The 24,079-nt window shown below is 46.0% G+C and overlaps 2 protein-coding genes across 3 annotated transcripts; both read right to left on the bottom strand.

The window, feature by feature from the left end:
• Nucleotides 1-9,108: 9,108 nt before the first annotated feature.
• LOC133899429 (polcalcin Phl p 7-like) lies at nucleotides 9,109-9,718 on the bottom strand. The gene has a single exon (XM_062340414.1). It carries the CDS (start codon nucleotides 9,576-9,578, stop codon nucleotides 9,336-9,338), a length of 243 nt encoding a protein of 80 aa, XP_062196398.1. The 5' UTR covers nucleotides 9,579-9,718; the 3' UTR covers nucleotides 9,109-9,335.
• Nucleotides 9,719-10,215: 497 nt separating this feature from the next.
• Nucleotides 10,216-16,816, bottom strand: LOC133899002 (serine carboxypeptidase-like 51). 2 transcript variants are annotated; one of them, XM_062339866.1, is made up of 13 exons: nucleotides 16,132-16,812; nucleotides 15,916-16,010; nucleotides 15,716-15,823; nucleotides 15,375-15,621; nucleotides 15,191-15,234; nucleotides 14,943-15,010; nucleotides 14,728-14,833; nucleotides 14,414-14,631; nucleotides 14,217-14,286; nucleotides 14,085-14,135; nucleotides 13,158-13,210; nucleotides 12,928-13,066; nucleotides 10,216-10,542 (listed from the first exon to the last, which is right to left on the bottom strand). In XM_062339866.1, exons 1-13 carry the CDS (start codon nucleotides 16,250-16,252, stop codon nucleotides 10,474-10,476), a joined length of 1,389 nt encoding a protein of 462 aa, XP_062195850.1. In that variant the 5' UTR covers nucleotides 16,253-16,812; the 3' UTR covers nucleotides 10,216-10,473. The 2 variants fall into 2 exon arrangements, with proteins under 2 accessions (XP_062195850.1, XP_062195851.1); XM_062339867.1 differs by lacking the exon at nucleotides 10,216-10,542 and adding an exon at nucleotides 11,185-11,838 and having other exon boundaries at nucleotides 16,132-16,816.
• Between the last annotated feature and the right edge of the window lie 7,263 nt (nucleotides 16,817-24,079).

The raw sequence follows: 24,079 nt of genomic DNA, 5'->3' as shown, positions 1-24,079 counted from the left end.
AGCTGAGCAAGGATCCAGATGGAAGTATCCAGGGAACAGGGGGGTTCACTGCGCAACATGCCATCATGCAGCATAGTCCAAGCGAGAGAGAACGAGCGAGCGAGATATCCTCTCACACTCAGACAGCTTGGATCCATATGCTGCGACTCTACTGCAGTCGTCTGCACGCAAACAGCAACAGCTAGTAGGAGGACTGTAGGAGGGAGCACAGACGCACAGCACGCGATCGATCGAAAGATCAACGAATAGATCCGGCAGCAGGTAGCTGCAGCCAAAGGTAACGGCCGAGAACTAAGCAGCAAGTAGTGGGAGCGCGACATGCACAGAGACATGCAGACCGACACGACTACTGCACTGCATCCCAACAATCACGAAAGCAAGAGAAACAGGTTGGGCCATTCTTTTGAGTTGCAAGGTACTCGATCGAGGCTGTTGGGCTTGCAGAGCAGTGCAGAAGCGGTAGGCTATGCAGACTCGCTTTAGTCCTTGTGTCCATTAAGCTAGCAACACACGCTTCCATACTACACTAGTACTGCTGTCGGCATTTTGCCCCGGGATTCGGGCACGAACGGGCCAAACGTATTCACGACAACTGCGTCTCGGTCGACTTTGCAAGCATGCATGTCTTATGGACGGACATAAACCCATATATAAGCATATCATGGAGTACAAAGCTATATAATTGCCTACATGGATGTCATCACGCACGTTAGGGTGCAGCTATTCATTGTGTTGTGCATGGTTATGGTTTCCTCTGCTTCCCTTTGGCAGCTAGCATCATCGCTAGGGGTGGCAACTGCTCTGTCCCGCTGGGTTTTGCTAGTCCATCCTTCTCCTTTCTCCGTCCAGACTCCGAAACTGGTGCATGCGTATCTCACCGTTGCGGTGCCGCCACCTACTCTCATTGATCGCCTCTCCCCCTGCGGAACCCTCACTGTTTCACCACCAGCTCCTCAGTCTACCGCCGCCGCTCCTGTCTTGCCAACGTCGACCCTGCCTATCATGGCTACGGCAGCGAATGAGCGGACATCGAGACCACGGGCTCCATCCACGTGACAGCCTCTCTTGCTCGGACCGCGCAAGGGAAATTAGAGTTGAAGTCCGCCCGTTTCTCCTGTCCTCGCAACCGTCGCGTCTCCGACCTCGTCATGCTGCTCTTCCATGAGAGCGCGACGGTGGGTGTGGCGGTGAATGTGAACTCGTCAGGCACGCCGTTGCCAAGCGTCGGTGACCTTCCCTAAGCATGACGTCGGGTGCGGTGGCGGACGTGAACGCATCGGGCGTGCTATTGCTGAGCATGAGGAGCGTGACAGTGGCCACAGAGGGTGAGAGGCGGAGCTACGGAGGCGGGCGGCGAGACGAGAGACAGTGGGGGAGAAGTGGGCCCCCACGACGGTGGTGAGGAGGCAAAACTCGGAGCAGTTGGTCGCCGCGCCGTCACGCCGAGGAGACTGGAGTAGCCATAGTGGCGGATTTGGATACGAGGAGACTGGAGCAGCCACAGTGGCGGATTTGGATCCGAGGTGGGGTGGGGACGTGGGGTACTAGGGGTGGGGGTGTGGTGCAGCCATGCGAGATAGCGAGGGTAAAGAGGAGGCCGGGATGGGCTGGGGCCTAGGGAGGTGCCAGGTAGTGATGAGGAAATATGTGAATGGGTTGTGGGGATTTCGGGCCTGTGGGGCACCCGTATGTGCAAAATAAGTCTTAACCCCGAACCCGATCCTATTTAGGGCCTGACCTGATAGCCCCGCAGGGAGATTTTTAGACCTGAAAGCGCCCCCATCGGATCTGAAACCCACGAAGACCTGACCCGACAGGAGAAATTACCCTCGTACCATTATGAAGATTTGCATCTTGCCAAAATACCATTGATGTGTCTATGATATGTGGGGTCAGGTCTCATATGTCATTGAGACAGTTTAGTGATATTTTGGTAAAGTAGGAGAGTATGGTATGGTGGCAATTTTCTTGGCACATATATCATGCATGGCCACTGGACTACTGACTATACTAGCAATTGCACACGTGAAATTAACTCATGATATAGTAATATGTGGGAGATAAATATTGAACGTTTAGGTATAAAATACAAATAATAAGATATTAAATATATTTTTAGAATATATAAAAGATAAATATTGGACGTCAAGATATGAAAGATAATTAATATAATATTAAACATATTTTAAAAGAAAAAACAAAAAAGAATCTTTGATCAACTCGGAATATAGATAGATATGCACTGTATACCGGCATATCTAGGAGTACTCCATATATATCGCTTTTTTATTTATTTTTTGCTACATTGCTAGTAGTATTATTTGACTGCACCAGACATGTAAATTTTGGGTCCAACACTCTGCACACTTGTGCTGTCGTGCATGTACTCTCATGGTATTTACCGGAACCCGGATAGACTTCAAGTCTCTATCTACATGCGCACTCGTGCATGCACTCTCATCTAAATCGACATCGACCAGCGACATGACAGAAAACTGACATGCTGTATGCATGTATACGTACGATTATTACTTCTCGGATGATAGTCATGCGTGTACCAAAAACTCGCGCCGCGCGCCCTCCAAGTTGCGTTCGCCACTGATCTAGTCAAGCATGCATGGAACTCGCAGTATCAGGTTGTGACCTCCTTTTCATCATTCATCCAGTTGACTGGAACGGCAAATCAAGCATCATGCATCGATCATATGCCTCGGTTTGCCGTAATATCTAGCTGCATTATCAATTATCTATGTAATTGGCCAACAAAAGACTTAAAGATCTAGAAATTACCACATTAATTAGAGAAAAATGAAAGCAAAGTGTCCTTATACAGCATATAAATTACCCATCACTATCATTAAAAAAATAACCAAAATATTCATGTATCTACTTCTCTATTACCCACCTATATCATTATTAAAAAAATGTAGCCAGGCAAAAGATAGCAAATTTAATTAATGCATAATCTTGTTGCATCCTGCATGCATTTAAGAGATCAAGTTGCAATTCAAATAATCTTTTTTAGTGTAAAATGTAGTAGAAAAAAGAAGATATAAGACCCCATACAAGAGGTATAAGAGGATGACTGATCTATTCATATTGTAGAAATAAATAAGCGTCCTCTCACATGAAAAATGTAACATTTTCTTTCCTCCTCCTAGACAACGTAGATAAGCTGGCGGTGTAACTGGTCGACGCCGTTCCCACTCTACAGCAACAGAAGGGAATGGGTGCGGTGTTAGGCAGGAGGACGTTGATGCTAAAGATGTCACAAAATATAGTGGTGTTGAAGCGTGAGACGACCTTGATGATGGAGCATGACCTCCCAACTCAAACGATAGCTACTTAATTAGAATAGCAAATAAAAATGAGAATAAATGAGAATAAAAATGGGACACAATATATATGAAATAGAGCAAATAGGTGATGATAGTGCCCCATAAGATAAAAACATTATGGTAGGTCTAGGTTCAAATTATGTATCAAGGAGGAGACACAATAGTCGCAGAATGAAGAGTGATGATAAGTAAAGCATAAGTTTGTGATAAAAATAGAATAGTACAATGGTACATACATAGTTGATTGATACTAGTCAAATAATTGTGTGGGTTACTCTGCTAGTTAGGTGTATATAAGCTTAAGAGGTAAATGTATTGGCGATCCTCGAACGTGTATGATGTGTCATTTAGGTCCACAAACTCTGAAAATACATTTTTAGATTATTAATATTGTCAAACCGCGTCAATCAAGTCCATACTAACTCAGAGGGGTTTTAATGCTAACGTGGCATACCACGTGGTGCCTGTGTGGCAAAGGCGGCTGACGTGGTATGGCACGTGGGCAAAGATGGTATAAAAAAATTAGAAAAAATCAAGGAAACTAAGAAAAACTAAAATATTAGAAAAATAAAAAACAAAATAGGAAAAAAATAATAATAAAATCAGAAAATAGGAAAAATCAGGAAAATCAAGAAAATCAATCAGATTTTATTAAAAAAATAAAAAAATAGAGGATTTAAAAATAATTAGAAAAAAAATAGAAAATCATAAAAAGAAATTGAATTTTTTGGGATATTTTGATAGTTATGATAATTTTGTTAAAATTACCCATCATGCTATTCAGGGCTACGTCAGTAATTTATCTATCTATCGAAAATAGCTTGACACAATCATGCACCGACTCTCTTGCTCCTGCTCCCGCTCCTGCCGCCCTCTCACCCCTAGCCGCACCACTCCTGCTCCCTATTCTAGCAATAGATTACCTGTTAGCATGTAGGACATTTTGCATATGGTCTAGTGACATATTACGTTATAGTACATGTTAGCAATAGACTCACTCATTGGTACTTCCTATTCTAATTCTTTCCTAAAAGTAAACTGTGTTATAGAATAGGACGTTTTGCGTGTGGTCTTGTGACATATTCATATGTCCTGATTATTTCTATTATATTTTATTTTTTAAATCTGATTTTCCTCTTGATTTTCCTGAGTTTTCTAAAAAAAATCTAGTTTTTCTGATTTTTTAAAAAAAATCTGATTTTGTCTTGCTTTTTCCTATTTTTCTGTTTTTTCTATTTTTCTTAATTTTCTTGATATTTCTTTATTTTTTCTAAACCACCATTGTCAAGCAGGCACTACGTGACATGCCACGTCAGCCGTCTTTGCCATGCAGGTATCACATGACATGCCACGTTAGCGTCAAAAACCCCTCTAAGCCAGTATGAACATAATTGACACGGTTTGACAATATTAATGATCTAGAAATACATTTTTAGAGTTTGTAAACTTAAATGACATATCAACAAAGTTCGAGAACCACAAGTACATTTACCTCTAAGCTTAAATAGTAGTAGTATGCACTATCTAGGTAATAATAAAGATGGTGAGTAAGAACTAAGGGAGATGCTAATTTCATGCATCTGAAAATGCCTTTCCTTTCAGGTGACGAAGCTCACCTGTTAGATCTAAATTCAACGAAATTCCTCTTCTCTTCTACCTCCCACCCACTGACCCACCTACTCATGTTCATCTTCTCCACTGCACGTAGATAGCCGTGATGCCCTTCCTACTGCCTGTCTCCTCTGTCTCTGACAGCGTCCCTGCCACGGATCCACTCCGAACCCCCCACCCCACGCTAACCACTCCATTTGAGCTTCCCGCCCCGGCACTGCCCCATCTTCCTAAGCCTGGCAGCATAGACATCCTTGTAGAACTCTCTGACCCCAAAACCCCTTAGCCCTAGCCACAGCAGCCGTCGCACGTTGACACATATTCACACCTATCGTGGTGCCTGAACTCTAGGAAGCATGAAGAATATCCCCGGGCATTGGAGTTAGGCTTCGCCCCTCTCCTTTTCTAGCTGCCCAGATTGAATTCCTTAATTACTGAAGACGTACTGGGCACTTCATATATGCGTGAGATCGCAGAACCGGCCAATATATCCCGGGTGACAAAAGTTCAGAGCCAATTTAATTTCTGTTGATATTTGGGGATGTTGTTTGTCGTGTAACATCTCGACCAGTTGATGTGTACATAAGTGGTATGCATGATGCTAACTATGACGAATCATCCCTCACGGACAATGTTGTCGAGAATCATGACCTAGATAGATAGATAGATAGTCGGGAGTTGTCTGTCAAAGGAGAACCAGCAGGGAACTTCACTTCAAACATAAGGAGCCAGCAAGTCCAGGGAATATTCTGGTACAACTGCACTTCTTTTTCAAAAGGTAGCAAGCAATGGCATAGTGTATGTTGCGCTGCCGTGCGTGCAATCAATCCCATGTCATGTGGTTGAGGTTAACATTCAGACTTGGAATAACTAGCTACGAGATCGCATCTGGATCTCAGCTGGGATGGGACCGCGGTAGACTAAAGAAAAGGAACAGTGCTAGCTAGTTTGATAGTAATTAATCTACGGCTACTGCTCCACTCTTTGCTATAGCTGATAATGAGCTTAATTAATTCCCTTGCATATATCGGGTGCAAACAAGCAGTTTTCAGTGGACATATAATTAATGAACCAAAAAACTAACTTCTTGATGGATGATGAGCAAATCAAATGTACGCATGTGACGTGAGTTTTTTTATTTTCTGAAAAATGCCAAGTGTTCGTTTCATTCTGTAATCTGGTGGATCGAAAGGTGAAAAGCAGGAGCACTCAGCTCAGCATAAATATATGCACAAACTGCATGTCGAACAGTACATATATATGCTGCTAGCTGCAAGCTACTCCGTAAGTCCGTGTCCATGAAAAAAAAAAGGCATGCGTCGTTGTGTTCAAGGTTCAGAAAGCGAAGAAGAACGGTCCATGTGGTTGCAGACAAGCGGTAGCTCGATCGCTCAACAAGTAGAAGATAACAAAGCTTTGGAGGAGATTCCTGAGCTCGTCGGTCCTTCAGTTCCCCAAAGAGAGATGTAAAAGGCGCAGGGAACGGAATGATGGCGCCGCGCGATGGAAGCGCATGCATGCTTGCTTTGCGTTACTGATTCTTTGCAGCGCTGTGTGCACGCAGGGATATTTGAATCGAATCGAATCAACCGGCCGGGGATGCATGATTCAAAGGCTGGAATGATGATGATTCCCGGGTGGGAGACACATGCACGCACCACCAAACACGTACTATATACCCCAGCATTGCATTCCGTTGGTTTTCCATCCTTCACATCATTTCATTGAGCTGTATGCATTTGTAAATTTTGCTGAATTATATTTACTGTACCACATCGATCATCAAGCTCGCTCGAGTTTGCTACATATATATGATCGAGAAACCGACGGTATCGGACTGATTGTCTTAATTTCAGTTTTAGGGCAGTAGCACATTCTTTTTCTAAGGATTTTGCTATGTGAAAATCGCCTGCGGGATTCCCAGTAACAAATTAATTTCCTTTTTTTTAGAGAGAGAGGAACAAGTTAGGGCATGTTTAGATCCCCAAGTTTTCGAAAATCTTGGTATTGATAAACTGCAGTTTTAGAAATCAGAACCACACAATACCAAAATTTAGAAAAAAGAGACCCTGGGTGGAGTTTCCAAACTCTAAAAGACCATACTTTGGTAATACTATAGTTTTCAAAACTACAAGATCTGTTACATCCAAACACTTCTAGATTTTTTAAAACCAAAGTATTTTGTAAAACTATAATATTTTTCCTAAACTACAAAAAGAAACTTAGCATCCAAACAGGACTTCAATTTTGTTGCTATGTGGACATCGTTTTCCGTCTCTAGCGGACCGCATACTCATCTATTGGACAACATGGGCTCCACAAGGTAGGCCCATAGGTGTTCCCCAATGAAAAACGGTCATCACGCAGGCAAACCGAGGGGAACAAGTCCAATTCACTCCCTAAACTTGTCGTCGAGTCTGATTTTTTTCCCTCAACTCGAAAACTAAGAATCATACACCTCTCAACTCTTAAAACCGAACAAATACCCCTCTCCACAATTTCAAAATAGGTTTTGCTAATGTGGCTCACATATGGCACTGGGTCCCATATGTCGGAATCCACCTCCCCTCTAACAACTTTTCTTCTCCCTCTTTTTTTCTCCATGTCATGTGCGGCACAATTCTCACCACTCCCCTTTGTTCGTCGTAGCTTTCCCACAGCAACCATCTCTCTCCCGCCTCCTTCCCTCCCACGATAGCCGTCTCTATCCAATCCTCGCCTCCAAGTCATCCCATCTCTCCACCTTCCTCTGCTCCTCCTCTAATCTCTCTACCAACACCATTAGTGTGGGGGCCACCGCCCATATGCACTACTGAGCACCCCTGCCATGCATGGTCCGTGTAGCCAAGCGACATGTGTCGTGCGCGTCACGGAGGGGCACTCCCCCCCCCCCCACATGCACCCCATCGGCTTAGAGCCCACTGGCCTAGGGTAGCTGTAGCCATGATTCGTCACCTTCCTCGGCTCCAATGTATGCTTCTCCGCATGTGCACGATGAGCTCAGCTGCCACCAGGCTAAGGGACATGGCTGCGGGGCCTAGGTGGAGAGGAGGGCGGTGGATCTGGAGGAGCCTCACGGTAGCACCCATGATAACTGGAGGGGAGAGGCAAGCGAGCGTGGGCTCACTAGTAAGGCGTAAGGGTGCGTCTTTGCCGGTCCGAGATTCAACCCCAGGCTTGTACCCCCATTAAAAGGCCTCCAATGAAGGCCGTAGGAAAGGGGATCCGTTGCTAGAAAAATTGGATGGGAGAGAGAAACTAGATGAGTCAGAGCGGTGGCGGATGGCCTAGGAGAGTTCGATGGCGGATGACAGCGATGGTGCGTGATGCTTTGGTGTCAGCATGGCGACCAGCAGAAGAAGGAAGAGGGAGAGTAAGGGGAATTGGGAGGAAGAAGATGACACATGAGGCGCTGACATGTGGGCCCATCATGTAGGAAGGAGGGATGATGACATGGACACCACCTTGTCAAAACCGCTGCCACATAAGATAAAAACCAGTCTGCAATGGTCCAGGGGGCAATTTGTCCAGTTTTTCGAGTTGAGAGGCATATGATTTCTGATTATAGAGTTGACTGGGAGAAATCACACTCGGTGACAAGTTCGGGGGTGAAATGGACTTGGTCCTTCTTCCTATATATTTGGGCTAGATCAATGATCATCGTCCATCGTTGTTCACAACGGGCTCAATTTCAGCAGCCCATCGTGCGACCAACAAAAAACAATTAAAATTCTTTCTGCAACAGTGTAAAGAAACGGTAATTCCCTCGAAGACTTTTTCGAAAAGAGTTATCTGAAAAAGCAAATGATACAACTTCGTTAACCGGTACCATACAAAAAAATTAACATGCAGATCAATGATTTCTCCAATCAGTTACATATAAAGTTAACAGCTTAGACAGCAGTGGAACAAGTTACATATCCGTGGACAAGAACAAAAAATAGTACATACATATTAATTGGATATACTCTTTCCGATAAAAAATACATGATATTTTTTATTTTTTACAGTCTTTGATATGCAATTTTGACTATTTTTATTAGAATGTAGTTATAATATCTAATAAAAGTATAATATTATAAAAGTATTTTAAAAATAAATCTACACACATAATTTTTATATTTTCAAATTAAATATTTCAAAGCAGTTGAAGGTTAAGTTTTAAAAGTTTGATTAGATCTTAGTCAAAGCGACAAATACATATAATATCTGCAGGAGAAGGAAAAGAAAATGAAACGCCGATCGAATTCGACAAACAGACTAGTAGGTACGTAGTAATCAAGGTAGATTGATTTGTAAAGGACAGGACCGGGCGGGCATGCAGCTGAAATGAATCGAAGAAGGTGGTCGAATATGTTCAGGCCTGTGGGTGATGAAATGGATCGATCAGAAGACCTTTGCGACGTCCTTCATGAGTCCCGGGTTGGCGTTGCAGAAGGAGATGAACTCGTTGAAATCGATGAAGCCGTCGCCGTCGGTGTCGATCTCGGCCATCATGCGCTGCACCTCGTCGGCGGAGGTGGAGCCCAGCGTCCGCAGCGCGTCGGTGAGCTCGGACAGCGAGATCTTGCCGTCGCCGTTGGTGTCGAACCGCTTGAAGATCCGCTCCGTGTCCGCCGACTCCGCCATGGAGATCGATCGACTGGCGGCCTGGCCTGATCTCTCTGCAGCTAGCTAGCTACCACGTTCGATCGACGACGCTCTGAGGTAGCAGCTACGTCTAGCTCTCGGTCAGTGCGTGAGGTACGTCTTGTCTCGTCGTAAGTGCTCTATCTATATGGCGTGAGAGGAGCAATGGTGAAAGGGCGCCTCATTTGTGGTTGTGGAGGAGAGCAATTGCCGGGTGACCTTACGAAAGCCCACCGGAATCGTTCGTCCTTCCTTCCTTTGCTGCCATGGAAAACTAGTGTCGGACCTCGGCCCATACGATATTTGGACAGTCCGGGGTGGGTCGGATTGCCCAAACAAGTTTTCAGGTGTGAGAATCGATGTATGTCTCAGGCACAACCCAAGCTTATTTTCTGCAATAGAACTGAATACTGAATACTGAAATTATTGTGCTTTGCTATGAGATGAAGTAGATATGGTTCGGATTGTTCGTATACCATTATGGAGGGCTCAATTTTCTGTTATGGGCCAAAGCCAATTTTGACGGCCGCAATGCACAGTAAGAAACGGAAGAGAAAGGGTGTATACTCATACAGAGACTATAGTAAGTAGGATGCAGGTCAGCTCAGCTCACGAGTCATGACTGAGGAGACCCCACTGTCAGGCAATAAATTTTGATTTTTGATTGTACGCTGTCACCGGAAATACAGCTGCAAGCTGCAGCGGTGCAATAAAATTTAGTCAAACAGCTCTCTCTCTATATATCTGTGTATTCATCTCTCTCTATATCTTTCTTGTCTCATAAATGCTATCATCACCAATTTTTCTGTGTGAAAAGAAAACTGAATGTATATAAAACTAAAGAGAAAAGAATCTTCAATTGGTGTCAGCCCGTAGACTGTAGTGCCATCATCTGCTACTGGGCAGGAGATTGTGTAATGTCAGCCAGCATCTTCAGTGCAGGGCAAGGGTTGTCTATTGGTACCTGTTGTCAGCAAAAGAAAAGGTGAGCATTAGATTTTAGCATCCACAAACATTTTTTTTTTACATGCATGCACATCCCATAACACATTGAGGAAGCCACTGCATCAGTTCACCTGCCTGTCCTAGTTATCTATCTATCACTGTTTATGCATGTGTGCCTGCCTGCCCTGTTGTCTCTCTCACGAGGGAGACAAGCATTTCCATTTCTTGTGCATGTGGTGGTGTTGATTCATGAAAAAAACTATTTTTTTGAAAGGAGGGCAGGAGCTATGCTATTCATTAAAGAAGGAAGGAAAAGAGAAAGACAACAAGGTTCACCGTCAAAAGGCACACTAGAAACATCAACAACAAGAAGAATGAAGTAGCTAAACAATTACAAAAGACTAGAAACATCAACAACAAGAAGAATGAAGTAGCTAAACAATTACAAAAGACGAGCCGACACCAAGCACGAAAAACCGAGCGGCAACACTAGGCTAATCAACCAAACATCATGATCATTCCTATCTTCACCGTGACCTCTTCCTTTGCCCAATGCGAGATCTAGATAGGTTGTAGGCTTTTGTTTTGAAAAATTCATTGGTTACTCTCCTTCTAAATGTTACAGCAGGTATATATAAACACAGAGTTTGCCAAAAAAAAATTATCATATTTAGCGATTGATGCCATTGTTTCCTCCCACCAATCCTTGACAGTATCATAGTTCTGCAACAGCATTCGGCTAACTCCTATTTTCGTGACCAGCGTACCACATACTCCCAAACCTCTCTTGAAAACACGCACTGCAAACCAAGATGTAGTGTAGATTCTTATGCCTGATCACATAGAAGGCACAGGTTATTGTGTGGCCAATTCTTTCTCGCCAGGTTATTCAAAGTGTTGAGCTTGTGCTGCACAAATAACAAAGTAAAGAATTTGCATTTGTTTTGAACCTTTGCCTTCCAAATCAGACTGGCATTGAATCGGCAGAAGGAGCCATGGAATTGGACCAAGTAGATTGATCTCGTGTTGTAGATGTTGTCTGGTGTCCACTTCCAAATGATATTGTCTGGCGCATTCGGCTGCAGGACCACATCATGGATTTTCACCCATAGAACGATGAACTCATTTAGTTGTCTGGAGGTAGTGATGTTTCTTATAGAGCCAATCCAATTTCCATTTTGTAGTTCATGTGCTACACTCCGGTGCTTTCTTGTGGCGATGAGAAAGAGGTTTGGTGCCATGTCCTTTGGGGCTTGACCGTGCAGCCAATTTGAGTCCCAGAATTTTGCCTTTTGACCATTACCTATTGTGATATCTGTCAAAGTCGTAAACAAGCGACGATCAGTGTCATCACAAGGTAAAACAGCCCCAAGCCATGACTTTTCCGGAGTCTGCCATTCATACCACAACCATCGCAACCGGAGGGCTCTCCCAAAGACCACTAAGTTTCTTAAGCCAAGTCCTCCCAATTTCTTTGGCAAGCAAACTTTCTTCCAGCTGACTAAACAGTGGTCTCCTTTCACTTGGTTAGCTTCTTTCCATAGAAAGGCATGCCTAATTCGATCCATGCTTTTTATGGCTCACTTATTTAGTTGGAAGACCGAGAGATGATAGTTAGGCTACGAAGAAAGAATAGAATCAGTAGAGTCAGACAACCTTCTTTCATGAGAAGTTTCCCTTTCCATCCCGGAAGTTTTCCAGCCATCTTGTCAATTAGAGGTTGTATGTCAATTTTCCATAGTCGCTTGGTGGATAAAGGCAGGCCCAAATATTTGCAAGGGAAATTCTTGAGTTGTGCTGGAAAAACATCTAAGATTTCCTTCATGTTTAGGCCATTGCAACTAGTAGGGTAAATCTCGTTTTTTTTCTAGATTTGTTAAAAGTTTCGACGCCTTTCCAAAAGTCTGCAAAATGCTTTTAACAGTCATGCATCCTCCTTTATTGGTGCGATGAAGATAGCAGCATCATCGGCATAAAGTGAGATACGCAGTCTAGCGAATTGGTTTTAGCAAACCTCGAGCTGCTGCCAGGTCGAATTTTTGCAATAGATCAATGGCCAAAATGAAGAGCATTGGTGAAAAAACTATCTCACCAACGACATGAATGCATACTCTTTCCAGCTCATGCAGAATGGGACCTGGCCAAACTCTTTCCCTGATGGCTACTTTGCTACTGCTGGACAAATCCTAACAGCTACGTCTATACTAGTGTGGATGATGTAATAATGAACAAGACGGTATGCATCACACGATGCAAGAGTGCTTTCCATTTTCTAAAAAAAACCAGGGTGGATGATGCGTCACCTTCCCAACTCAATACACGTACAGCTTCATCACAGCAATTTGCAACAGTGACATGTTAATCCGGTTTTGTAAATGGAACGGTGCTAGGTTAGTATTTTTACCATGTGCCCTGCTCCGAGAATCCAGTAGAATTTGAGGTTCTTGTAGGACTTGACGAAGGCCTGGGTGCCGGTTTTCCCTTCCTTGCTGCAGTATATGGGCGTTCTGGGTGAGCTCGTGAACTTCTTCAGGCCATCCCACCTGACAGAAACAGCAACAAGATCAGTGTCCTCTTTAACCTACAGAATGATCCTGCAGAGTCCTGGACAAACTGCATGCGAGACAGACTTACTCGAGTTTCTGAACCCAATCCATTGTGCCTTTGGTCGCGCAGATCAGGTCAAGCTGCAAGAGACAATGTTTACTTAATCACACATGATTTCATCTGGACCTTGTACAAGTTGTTTGCAGAGTTTATGAAATGGCATTTGGTATAGTGATCAGCTACACATGCAGAGCAAAGTTCATAACTGAGGACAGTCACATGTCAGGACTCAGGTTTTGTTCCGACTCGTGTCTTGTACAATGAATAAATTCAGGCTTTGTTTACCCAGCAAGAAAACTAAAATGAAGTTGCATGGAGACAAATATGAAGCTAGCTTTCCAGATGCCCGTGATGAGCCTAAGGATATGACATCGGCTAGAGATGAGGCTGATGAATGATACCATACTTTAGGTCACGGACTGCCATATGGTTGTCCAGCCGTGCAATGCAGCATGTACACTGTACCCAACTAGACTACTGAAAATCTCCTCCTGTCACTACTCAGGAGTCAGGAGTATACCACTACGTAGCCAAGGCAAGGTACACGTGCTTGTTCCTCATGTGCAATATTCCTCTTCAGATCACACAACACGTGCCACTCGATTTGGCAGATACTAGTCCAGTACGAGACACTAGGACGGACAAAGAAAAAGGAAAGATTCGCATGCGAGTGCTGACAGTGAAGCAGGCAAATTGGATAAGCAGAGCAGTGTGGCATTCTGCTGTCAGATGTGTAATCTTGGGTCTTTGGTTGCAAGTGGGTGGTAGCTACCTAGCTTGTCTATCTGTCCAAAAACATGCAGACATCGAGTACGGGCACTGGTACTAGCAATTGTTCAGACATGCAGAGGGAGTGAGCAATTGCATGATCAGACAGACAGAGCTAGCTGTGCTTGTGCCAATCATATGGTTCCCTTCACGACAAAGAATGTTCAGTCAGCTTTTGTGGAGTACCTGTCCGTTGTAGATGGTAACATTGAGACCAAGGTTCAGGAGTTGATCAACCTGCATGGGTATGAATCAAGTTCAGCACAAGGTTGAGTAGTAATTTCTTCAGTTGTAGTGTCAGCAAGCAGAGTTGATTACCTCGTGTATCCTGGGCTTCATGAAGTCTCCTGCGAGAGCTTCAAAAACATCGCCTGACTGTTCTCCCCACCTGATGCAGCGCAGAAAATACAGTGCAACAGATTGCCAAGATGAGAACAAAATTAATAGGCATTCTTCCGCTGTCAGCAATGATTTAATCGTCCAAGTCTTGGCAATCTCAACTGAAGCTTGCTTACGTGAGATTCTTGGGGATGATTCCGAGCTTGTCCTTGATGACGGTGTTCATGAGGCCGTCGAAGCCGCCCTCTCTCGCTGAAGCTGAAGCCGCCTTGGAGCTCAGGTAGCCGGAGTAACCGTTCTTCTTCCTGAACGATGCCAGCGACCTCTCGCGCTGCGTCGTGATGGTGGTGGTGGCGTCCCCCGGCGCGTCGTCCTTGAGCAAGTTGTAGAAGTTCTGCAGCCGCCAACAACCAATCGAATCACCACGCGCATGCATGGTTAACAGCAAGAAGCAGCAGCAGGGAGGAAGGAAGGAAGAAGAGGTGCGTACGACGGAGTTGGAGTTGGCGAGGACGACGCCCTCGAGGTCGGACCACGACGCCTCGGCGTCCGTGTACTGCTGCTTCTGCAGCTGCTCCTTGATCTTCGTCGCCACACTGCGTTACGTCCAGTTGCTCATCAATCGGCACGTCGGTCAGAAACAAACAAAATGTTGTACTACTAATCATGCTATGCTAGTAATCTGATCGATTACAATTACATTACCTGTTGCATTGTTGCAGGCCGTTCTCGTCGATCCGGGACACTTGGTACAGCAATGGCCCCCACGACAACTGCATGCATGCATCGGTCACTGATTAGTGAAAAGCTGTCACTAATCACGCATTGATGAGTAGTACTGCTGGTAATAACTGTCTACAGACACAGCAGAATTATTTCCACAACCATATCAACAGTACACAAACGGAGGAGGAGGAGCAGGAAGACGACAGTCTACTGATGCATGTACTCACCACGAAGTCCAAGGGTGAGATCCAGCTATCTCCAAGGGCCACCCCTGCATTTGATACGTAGATTATACAGCATGCGTACATGTATACGTAGATGAAGATGCTACGTACAGTACATGTAAAAAGAATACTATTTTGACGGGCGATGTAAAATAAAATAAAAATAAAATACTAGTAATGGACTGACCGGCGAGGTTGGCGTGGAGTTTTCCTTGGTCGATGGCCTTGAGCGCGGCGAGCGCGGTAGTGACGGCGAACTTGCCGCCGTAAGACTCGGCGACGATGTAGAGCGGGCTCCCGCGCAGGCGTGCGTTGTCGTGGTACAGGGTGCAGAGCAGCGCCGTGAGGTCGTGCGCCGCCTCGTCGTCGGTGTGCGCCATCAGGCTCTTGTCGCCGCCCTCCACGAAGCTGAACCCCGTGCCCACCGGGTTGTCCTGCACGAACGCACAGGTCGCCATTGCCATTCAACAATCTGCCGTTGGATGACGGTAATAGTGATTGCATTATGATTGAATTGGTAGTAGATACCACGAAGAGGAGGTCGGCCTTGGCAAGCCATGTGGTGGCGCGGGGCTTGAGGTCGCCGTCCAGCGGCCCGATCTCCATGAAGTTGCCGTACCCGACGCCCGACGCGCCCTGCAGTTACAGTGCAACCCCGTCCATCATCGATCGAATTGTGTAACCAAGATTGGCAGCCTGCATCGTTGGAGGGAAGTCGAAGTGCTCACCGGTCCGCCCTGCAGCCAGAGCACGGTCGGCCATGGCGTGGTGCCGTTGTCCACGCGCTGCGAGCTGTGGTAGAGCCACCAGAACATGTGCGCCTCTGAAGTACATGGTCACCGCCGGCAGCAACAAGAAGAAGCAGGCAAGTGCGGATCAAGAAAAACAACGAGCAGAGTATGTACTTCAAGTAGTTGTAGAATGAGATGAGAAGAGGTGCTTACTGGGTCGGACTTGGACATAGCCCCACTCCTCCGACCCGTCCGGCGTGCCAGCGGCGTTGGAGGGCGCGGCGACGGAGAAGACAGCCGCGGCGAGCAGCACTAGAAACTGCCTTGGCGCCATCGCGATTTATCCGTGACAGGGACGCTACGGGCTCTGCTTCCCCCTGCTTTCCTCTCTTCTCTCCTATACAGGATGAATTCAAGACGCAAGAGAGTGCCTAGCTATATACTACTATCTAGGAGTATCGTGCTGCAAGTATTCTCCCTACCAGCTTGCGTGTGTACTATGGACCGGTTGATGTCGTTGACGACGAAGACGACGGGTAAAGAAAAAAAAGAAAGAGAGATGGAATCTGGTGGAAGCTAAAAAAAGAGATTCCAATAATGGTATAAGAGCTAGCTTCTGGGTACTACTAATCTCTTGCCCCTTCAACTCAACGCATGGTTTGTTGAGATCTTCAGGTACGGCGGCCGGTCTATCAGGCCTCTACGTGGTAAATCTGGTCTCTTTGGTCAGTTCGTAATCGTAGCAGAGTCAGGTTCCAGTTGGAAATCTGAATCGATCAATCGGTCGAGTTGGTTTCAACTTCCTCCTCTCCTCTTCGCTGTCTCTATCTCTACCTCTGCTATCTAGTACTATCTCTTTTCTCTCTGTTCACGGGCCTCACCGAGTTCATAATCCATATCGCAGACGTGTGTTCCTACACCGCTACACGTGTGAACCTAAATCTTCAATCTACCAGAACCGTAAGCCTTTTCTCCTACTAGCTACACAATTACTCCGTACTTGTTCCAGAGAACAACCTTCACACCTTTGGCTTGATTTCCAGAAGACAATGAGTAGGGTGCTCGACGAATGGATATGGGCATCCATGCATGCAAGCAATGCAAATGGGCAGCCGCATCTATCGCCATCATCATTCTTCTCTTGAGAGAATGGGACACCGCACAGCATGGAGGCGATGCACGCTTGCCCGCATCTTTGTTGGGAAACTGGGACCTTTTCTTCACTCGCTCGCTGCTGCTCTTGGATCGTCTTGGGAAGGACGGCGACAGGTAGGGGTTGAGATGCGTTCCCCTGATCCTACTCTCCAAATCGGCAGCACTCTGGAGCCAATACTGCTCTGCTCCAGTAGTACTCTGGATTCCCATCACCACTTCACGCGTTTCCAGAAACGAGCAGCCGCTATGCATCCTCAACTGAAGCTCCTCAGACGAATTCAAGGGTCTTGGGTGCGTGTTTGGTTGGAGGCCCCATATGGCCAAGCCAAATTTTGATCCTGTCCAAAATTTGGTTTCGCTTTGGCTGGTTAAAATTTGGCCTCCGTTTAGTTTGTGGTCAAGCAAATATTTGATTGATCAAAATTGGGGTAGCAGTTTTGGCCGTGCGAGTTTTGCCTAGCTATGCTATAAAAAAGTTTTGATCGGCCAAAATTTAACTTGGCCGGCCGAAATTTTGGCCTCTAACTAAATAGCTAAAATTTGGCTTGATCACGTGAGGCCTTCAAACAAACACGCCCTTGGTGATCGCTTTGATACGGCCGAAAAGTGCATCGATGGGGTCAAGCACACCTTGGGCGACAAGTTCAAGTCGATCTAAGATGCACTGATCACCCTCGACACTTGGAAGCCGCAGATAGCGTCGACAGTGGGGGCTCTACAACTCGAGACAGGTGTGCTTTGTAAGCACATTGATCGGGTTGTCGTCGGCAGCTCGGTGGCGTTTACGGGACTCTTGATGGCACCAGAGATGGTTGTCTAGTGTCCATCTGCAAGAGACACCACCATCAACCCTCATGGGCACCGTGAGCAATCCGATCACCGGGAGAATGTGCTTGGGTCAGTCACCACCCTCTCACACCTCCCGGTCACAGGTACCAACCCATTCACCAACCAGCAACGTTATTCTGGATCTCGCGTTTTCGATTCATTGGGTCACCCATTATCCTGATCATGCTACATCGGACACAAATTACCTAAAATGAATTTCCCTAAATTTGATGGTGAAAATCCGAAACTCAAGCAAAGTAGATGTGAAAATTACTTTGATATATTTGGTGTAGACCCATCCATGTGAATTAAAGTCGCGTCCATGCATTTGACTATGGTGGCAGCACGTTGGTTGCAATCTGTCGAACGGTGTGTGCGCACAATGAGTTGGCAAGAATTCTATGATATGGTTCATCCACATTTTAGACGCGATCAACATGAGTTGTTACTGTGACTATTGTTCTGTGAGGAATGGTGACGTTCTAAGAGTGTGGTGAATTAGAACATTAAGAAATCTACAACAAATTTGCTTCAAAAACTTCACAAGATAAATCTATCTCAATTTCTATCTAAATGTGTTCTAACTTTATCTAGTGTGTCTACTGTACCGCTCTAGATGATTGCAAACTAGTCTAATAAGGTAAATTACAACTATGTAAATACAGAAATATTGTTTGTAAATTACAAGTATGTAAATACGGAAACATAAATAATGTAAAGAGATAAACTCGGTACAAGAGATCTTTATCTCATGGTATCGATAGCATGAATGTCACCCTTAGTCCATGTTGGAGCTCCACAAAGTATATACTTCTGGTCACAAAGTCTCTTTCAATTACGGCTCTTGAGCTACCAAGTCGCCAAGACATAAGGTCTGAAGCACAATGAGCCACCAAGACAAGATCTCACCACTAGCTTGTTGTAGCGAAAATAATCCTATTAGGTCATGATTGTGATTTTGGTGATTAATAACAACATACTCAATGAGAATAACATGTTTGTCAAGAATATATATTAGTAGGTCTCATGGATGCAATACATGAAGAAGCTACCACAGTCGGGACAAAGTTTGATCGAATTGAAAAGTATGTTAGTCTTCTTCGATGACATTCTTGTATATAGCAATCACTAGCTCAGTATGTGGATTATCTTTAATAAGTCCTACAGCCGTTAAAGACTGATCAGTGAAGGGTTAAGCTCTACAAGTGTGCCTTTGCTCAACAAAGCATCGCATATCTCGGTCATATTGTAAGTGCAGCTAGTGTTTAGACTGATGGTTCAAAAAATAGCTACAATGCTAACACCTCGCAATGTCAAGGAATTGCACAGTTTTTTAGGTCTTACTGGCTATTATAGGAAATTTATGCGCCATTTTGGTTCAATTAGGTGGCCCTTCACTCAACTTTTGTGCAAGAATGCTACTTTCATCTGGACTTCAACAGCTGATACTGCTTTCAGATTACTATAGCAAGCTCTAATTGTAGCCTTGATGCTGGCCCTTTCCAATTTTCAAGTGGAGACTGTTTCGCGGATTTGAAACGTGCTGTTCGAATTGTATTTGAAATTATGTATGTAATATTTGTGGGTGTGCCGGTATACAAAGTATACGAGAGATATGAGACAATGTAATGAAATTGTAAACTTTATTCATTCATATTGAATTCATAAAGTACATATTTTGATTACAAAGTTTTACTCCACCACGCACACACTATCTGACTATATTCATGATCTGGCGATTATTTTGTCTTGATTCCCGGGGCTTTGTGAAGCTCTCCGGTTAATTACGCCCGTCCTCGGGCTACCTCCGATTGAGCTACGCTGGCGGTCGTCGTATTGAGATCGTCTCCGAGTCTGCAAGGCTGTAGTCACACACAACAAAGACCAAGCAAAGTAAGCGTTAATAATAAAATATGGTAAAGTATAGGACAACAATCTAGCATAAGCTTTTTGGATTGTTTATGTATCCCGAGTCATCATTGGCTATGTAGGCCTCATAATTGTGTTTGTGTGAAGAGATGAGTTAGGAGCGCGACACAACGTGTAGCTTCTATCGGAAGCGATAGCATGGCCATCACCAGGAGCTCTGACACCGTGCTTGACTCACTAACTCCCTCTTTGGGGCCTCGGACTTGTCCTCATCGGCCGATCGAAGGCAACATGCAACGCGCCACGAAGGCGAAAACCACGCAGGCAAAGGCGAGGGTGATCACTTGTGGGCCATGAAGGCTTCTGCCACAATGACACTATATTTTCTACGATCAGCATGATCGGTCAGCCACATAAGCATTATGCCACAAAGGCGAGAGGGAAATCACAATGGCAGCAGAGGGCATGCAATAGCCAGCCACAACTTTGGAAGGCAACAATAGAGGAGCACCATTCAATATCAAAGCCAACACTCCCCTCCTGCATAAACACATCAGAGCCAACAATAATAGGCCGCAAGCAGCACAAGATCGAGTATCAGGGGCTATTGCAAATATAGTCCTCTGAACGTCTCAACCCCAACAACATGCATGCCAACCAATAGAGACTACCAACCAGGATTACCAAGACCAAACCAAACTATCAATAGAAGGAAGCATCGCAGCAGCTCACTAGACAGAGAGGACACACCAGCGCGGTCGAGCTAACAGTAGCAAGGTGGCACACGCACGTGCACATGGAGAAAACTTCAGTGCGACAATGACACTTTTAGAGGCTCACCGACTTGGTGATGGCCAGCGGTCAACTGAGCATGGTGCAACGTCGATCATCCTCCATAACACAGAAGCTGACAGATAGAGCACAAGCACGCTGACGCGAAGGCTAGGGACATTCAAGAGCAACATAATAGCATGGCACTCAGGCACACGCACGACTCGATGGCTGGACATCACAGAGCAGAAGGGAGGAAGCACAACGGCGCGGCCGGAGCACCGGCTACAATGGCACAGCTGGGTCTTAGTTTTTCATCACCGACCATGGCGAGCATAACGGCATGAAGGCCGGGCAGGGCAGAGCATAAGGGAGATTCACAACTGGGCCTCAGTTTTTTTTTCATCATCGGCCACGACAAGCATGATGGCACGAAGGTCGGGCTGTCACAGAGCAACAGAGAGAGGAAGGGAATCATAGCCGGGTCTCACCTCGGGTCGACGACATGGCGGCGACGGGGATGAGGTCCACAGCAACAGAGACAGGGCGGCCAGCTGCGAGAACACTGGTGTAACAGCGAGGTCCGGCGACGCGGAGTTGGAGGTCAGCCGTGTGGCCAGAGAACAGTGGCAGCAACTTGAAGGCGACGGCGTAATGTGGCAAAGCTCACCCGTTTCTCCAAAAAGAACCCCCCTTTTCTCCCGGGCACCCCGTCCCTGCCTTTATAGGGGCGGCCTAGGGTTCCCACGAGAGATAAGGATCCTCTAATCGAAGAGATCAAGCCCAATACGTTAGGGTTCGGTTGGGCTTTGGAGAAGGTTACGGCTACCGAACTCCGATTCAAACAAATCCAGACCAAATCAAGTTAGGGATAGAGGGGGAAGTGGTGCTCGGCTCTGCCAGGGAAAACGGCTCGGTGAGCTCGGCCAGAGAGGGAGCAGCGCAGCGAGCAGAGGGAGAGCAGGTGGCGGAGGCGGGTCGGGCTCCTTGTGGCGGCGCCCGCTCGAAGAAGAAAAGGAGCAAGGCCAAGCCACTGCACCCCCAGGTTGGCTCAGGTGAGGGGAAGGAGAGAGAGCGAAGGGAGGAGAGTGCAGTTTCGGCGCGCGCATAAGTGGCTCGGGCCGGCTCGGCACAGTGCGGGAGGCAGCGCGCACGAGAGAGGCGGCGGGGAAGAGATGAACAGGAGCCTGCTTTGGGGTGCTCAGGCGGAGAAGATAAGGAGATGAGGGCGCTCGAGCTAGGTCGGCCTGTCCGGGCCGCGCGGTAGGGGAAGAAGGGAAAGGGCAGCCGGGCCGGCCCGGCAGTCAAAAGGTCGATCTGGTCCTCTCTTTTTTTCTTTTTTTTTTCTTTTCCTTTTTTTTATATGTGAATATGTATATGGGGATTGCGAATATACGTGGCTAAATACCGTCGAACAAATGCCCCCCACCAAGTTCAGTCCACGAGAGGAGAAGAACGGGGCTTGACTTGGTGTACATGAATTTGAAGAAAAGCACAGCAACCGAGTATCACCCTGGAGCTTTTCGCTGCGTCCGCTCTACGGAGCTAGGCAGCGATGAATATTTTTGACTTGTGGCGGACAAACGCACCACTCCTCAAAGAAAATATATCAACTCTACTGCGCTGCGACCTAGGGAGGTGCCAGCCAGCGTTGTCGTAAAAACGACAGAGGACTCCACTGCGACCTCCAGACAAGCAGACAAGCAAATCGAGCGGTTGAATCAATGCGTTATGAAGGATTTTATCAAATCTTGTCTGACAAAATAGAGTAAGTGGATTTCCCAGATCAAGTATTGGTGCAATACTAGTTTCTATTCCACCCTCAACAAGTCACCATTCGAGATTCTTTATGGTACTACTCCACGCCATTTGGGTATTGAAGATGGTCATAATTGTTCGATCACTGATTTGTTAGCTTGCCAAAATGAGCGTCAGTTGGTGGAATGCCTCTTGCATCAACATTTGCTCTATGCTCAACAAAAAATGAAGACACAAGCTGATAAGAAACATCTGAAAGGCAATTTGCAGTAGGTGATTGGGTCTTGTTGAAGCTACAACCGTACGTTCGGTTGCAGCTTCAATTCACTGCCGAGCAAGGGACATATATAAGCATACGCAAGAGTAGGGAAGACGGAGAATAATAACTGGAGTACAGTTTCGATGTGTATGCTTTGCCAACAAGGTACACGGCGGCTTTAATTTGCCGACAAATAAAAACGGTCGGGCAGGAGATCGAGGACAGAATTAGCAAGGCAATGGATACACGTACGTTCGATCGTATTCAGTCAAGAAGCAGACATGATTTTCACGCAAGCTAGCTAGCTGTGTAAGTGCTCCATGTCACATTATTATTATGACTTGGATTTGTTCTTTTGGTTTTGGAAGGGACGCACATACTTGATTCTGAAAACGGCCGCTGCGTATTGCCTTACTTGTGCACTAGTGGCTTGTCATGGTCATCGATGTCGACCTCTTTTAAGATTCCTTGACGTTGAGCTGCGTGCGTGCGTGCTTGGACTTCACCGCCGGTTTCTTGGATCTTACTATTACACAACCCAAGACCATACACAAGTACCTCATGTAACGGCCACTAGCAAGTGCAGTGTACACTTGCACATGAATGCATGATGCAATATCGAATTATCGATCGATCCAAGAAGCTGCAGCTGCATTTGTTTTTTTATGTTTATGGGGAAAAGGACCATGCATTAACGTTGGAGGACACTGTTGATAGGATGTGACGGATCTCTCTTTGGTGCCAAGCCCAACTTGTAGCTAGAGGTAAGTAGCCAAGGGCCATCCCAGTTAATGCATGCATGCGGCTGTTGCGATGTAATACTGTTCATCGAACGCTTAGCAAATGGAGTAATTAACCACGTACAAGCAAATCATCGAAGCAGTGCGTGCACAGCACAAGTTGCTGTTGTCCGCACTCCACACATCCAGATTGAACTGCACCGGACTCATTGCTGGATCTGTTTGATGAATGGACGTGTAGTACTAGCTAGCTGTTAGTGTAGCGTGGATTTCGATCATAAAGGCATGCATGGTAAGGCTGTCACCAAATGGAAGGAACACCGCATGAAAAGTTCTTCAGTTTTGACAAGATATCTAACAAGGTAAAATCTAAATTTCGGTGTGCCATTCGCCCATTCCAACTGTCACGACGCACAACAGATCGACCATAACCGCCCCCTCCATCGGCCGAGCCCCTCGCCGCCGGTACCCTCCAACCATGGCAGAGCATGAAGACGTACGAGAGGAGGGTGGGGGAGAATCAGCCGCCGAGGTGGTCGCACAAGGATGGCGAAAGGAGGGCCAAGCGAAAAGTCATGTTACGCGATCTGAACTCTGGAGCGGGTGGACAATACCAAAAGAGGGAGCACCAAAAGTTTGTCATGTGGCAATAATTGAGTTGTGCATTCCGGTTGCCTAACGCTTGCATAGGCGGACGATAGTCATGTCCTTACAAGAAACATGCATCATGTTCGAGTGGACATTGCTCATCGAGTACCCCAAGTGTATATGAGGACCGCAG

The sequence above is a fragment of the Phragmites australis genome, chromosome 18, assembly GCF_958298935.1.
Source record: "Phragmites australis chromosome 18, lpPhrAust1.1, whole genome shotgun sequence".
NCBI lineage: Eukaryota > Viridiplantae > Streptophyta > Magnoliopsida > Poales > Poaceae > Phragmites > Phragmites australis.
This window is presented reverse-complemented; position numbering and strand designations above follow the sequence as displayed.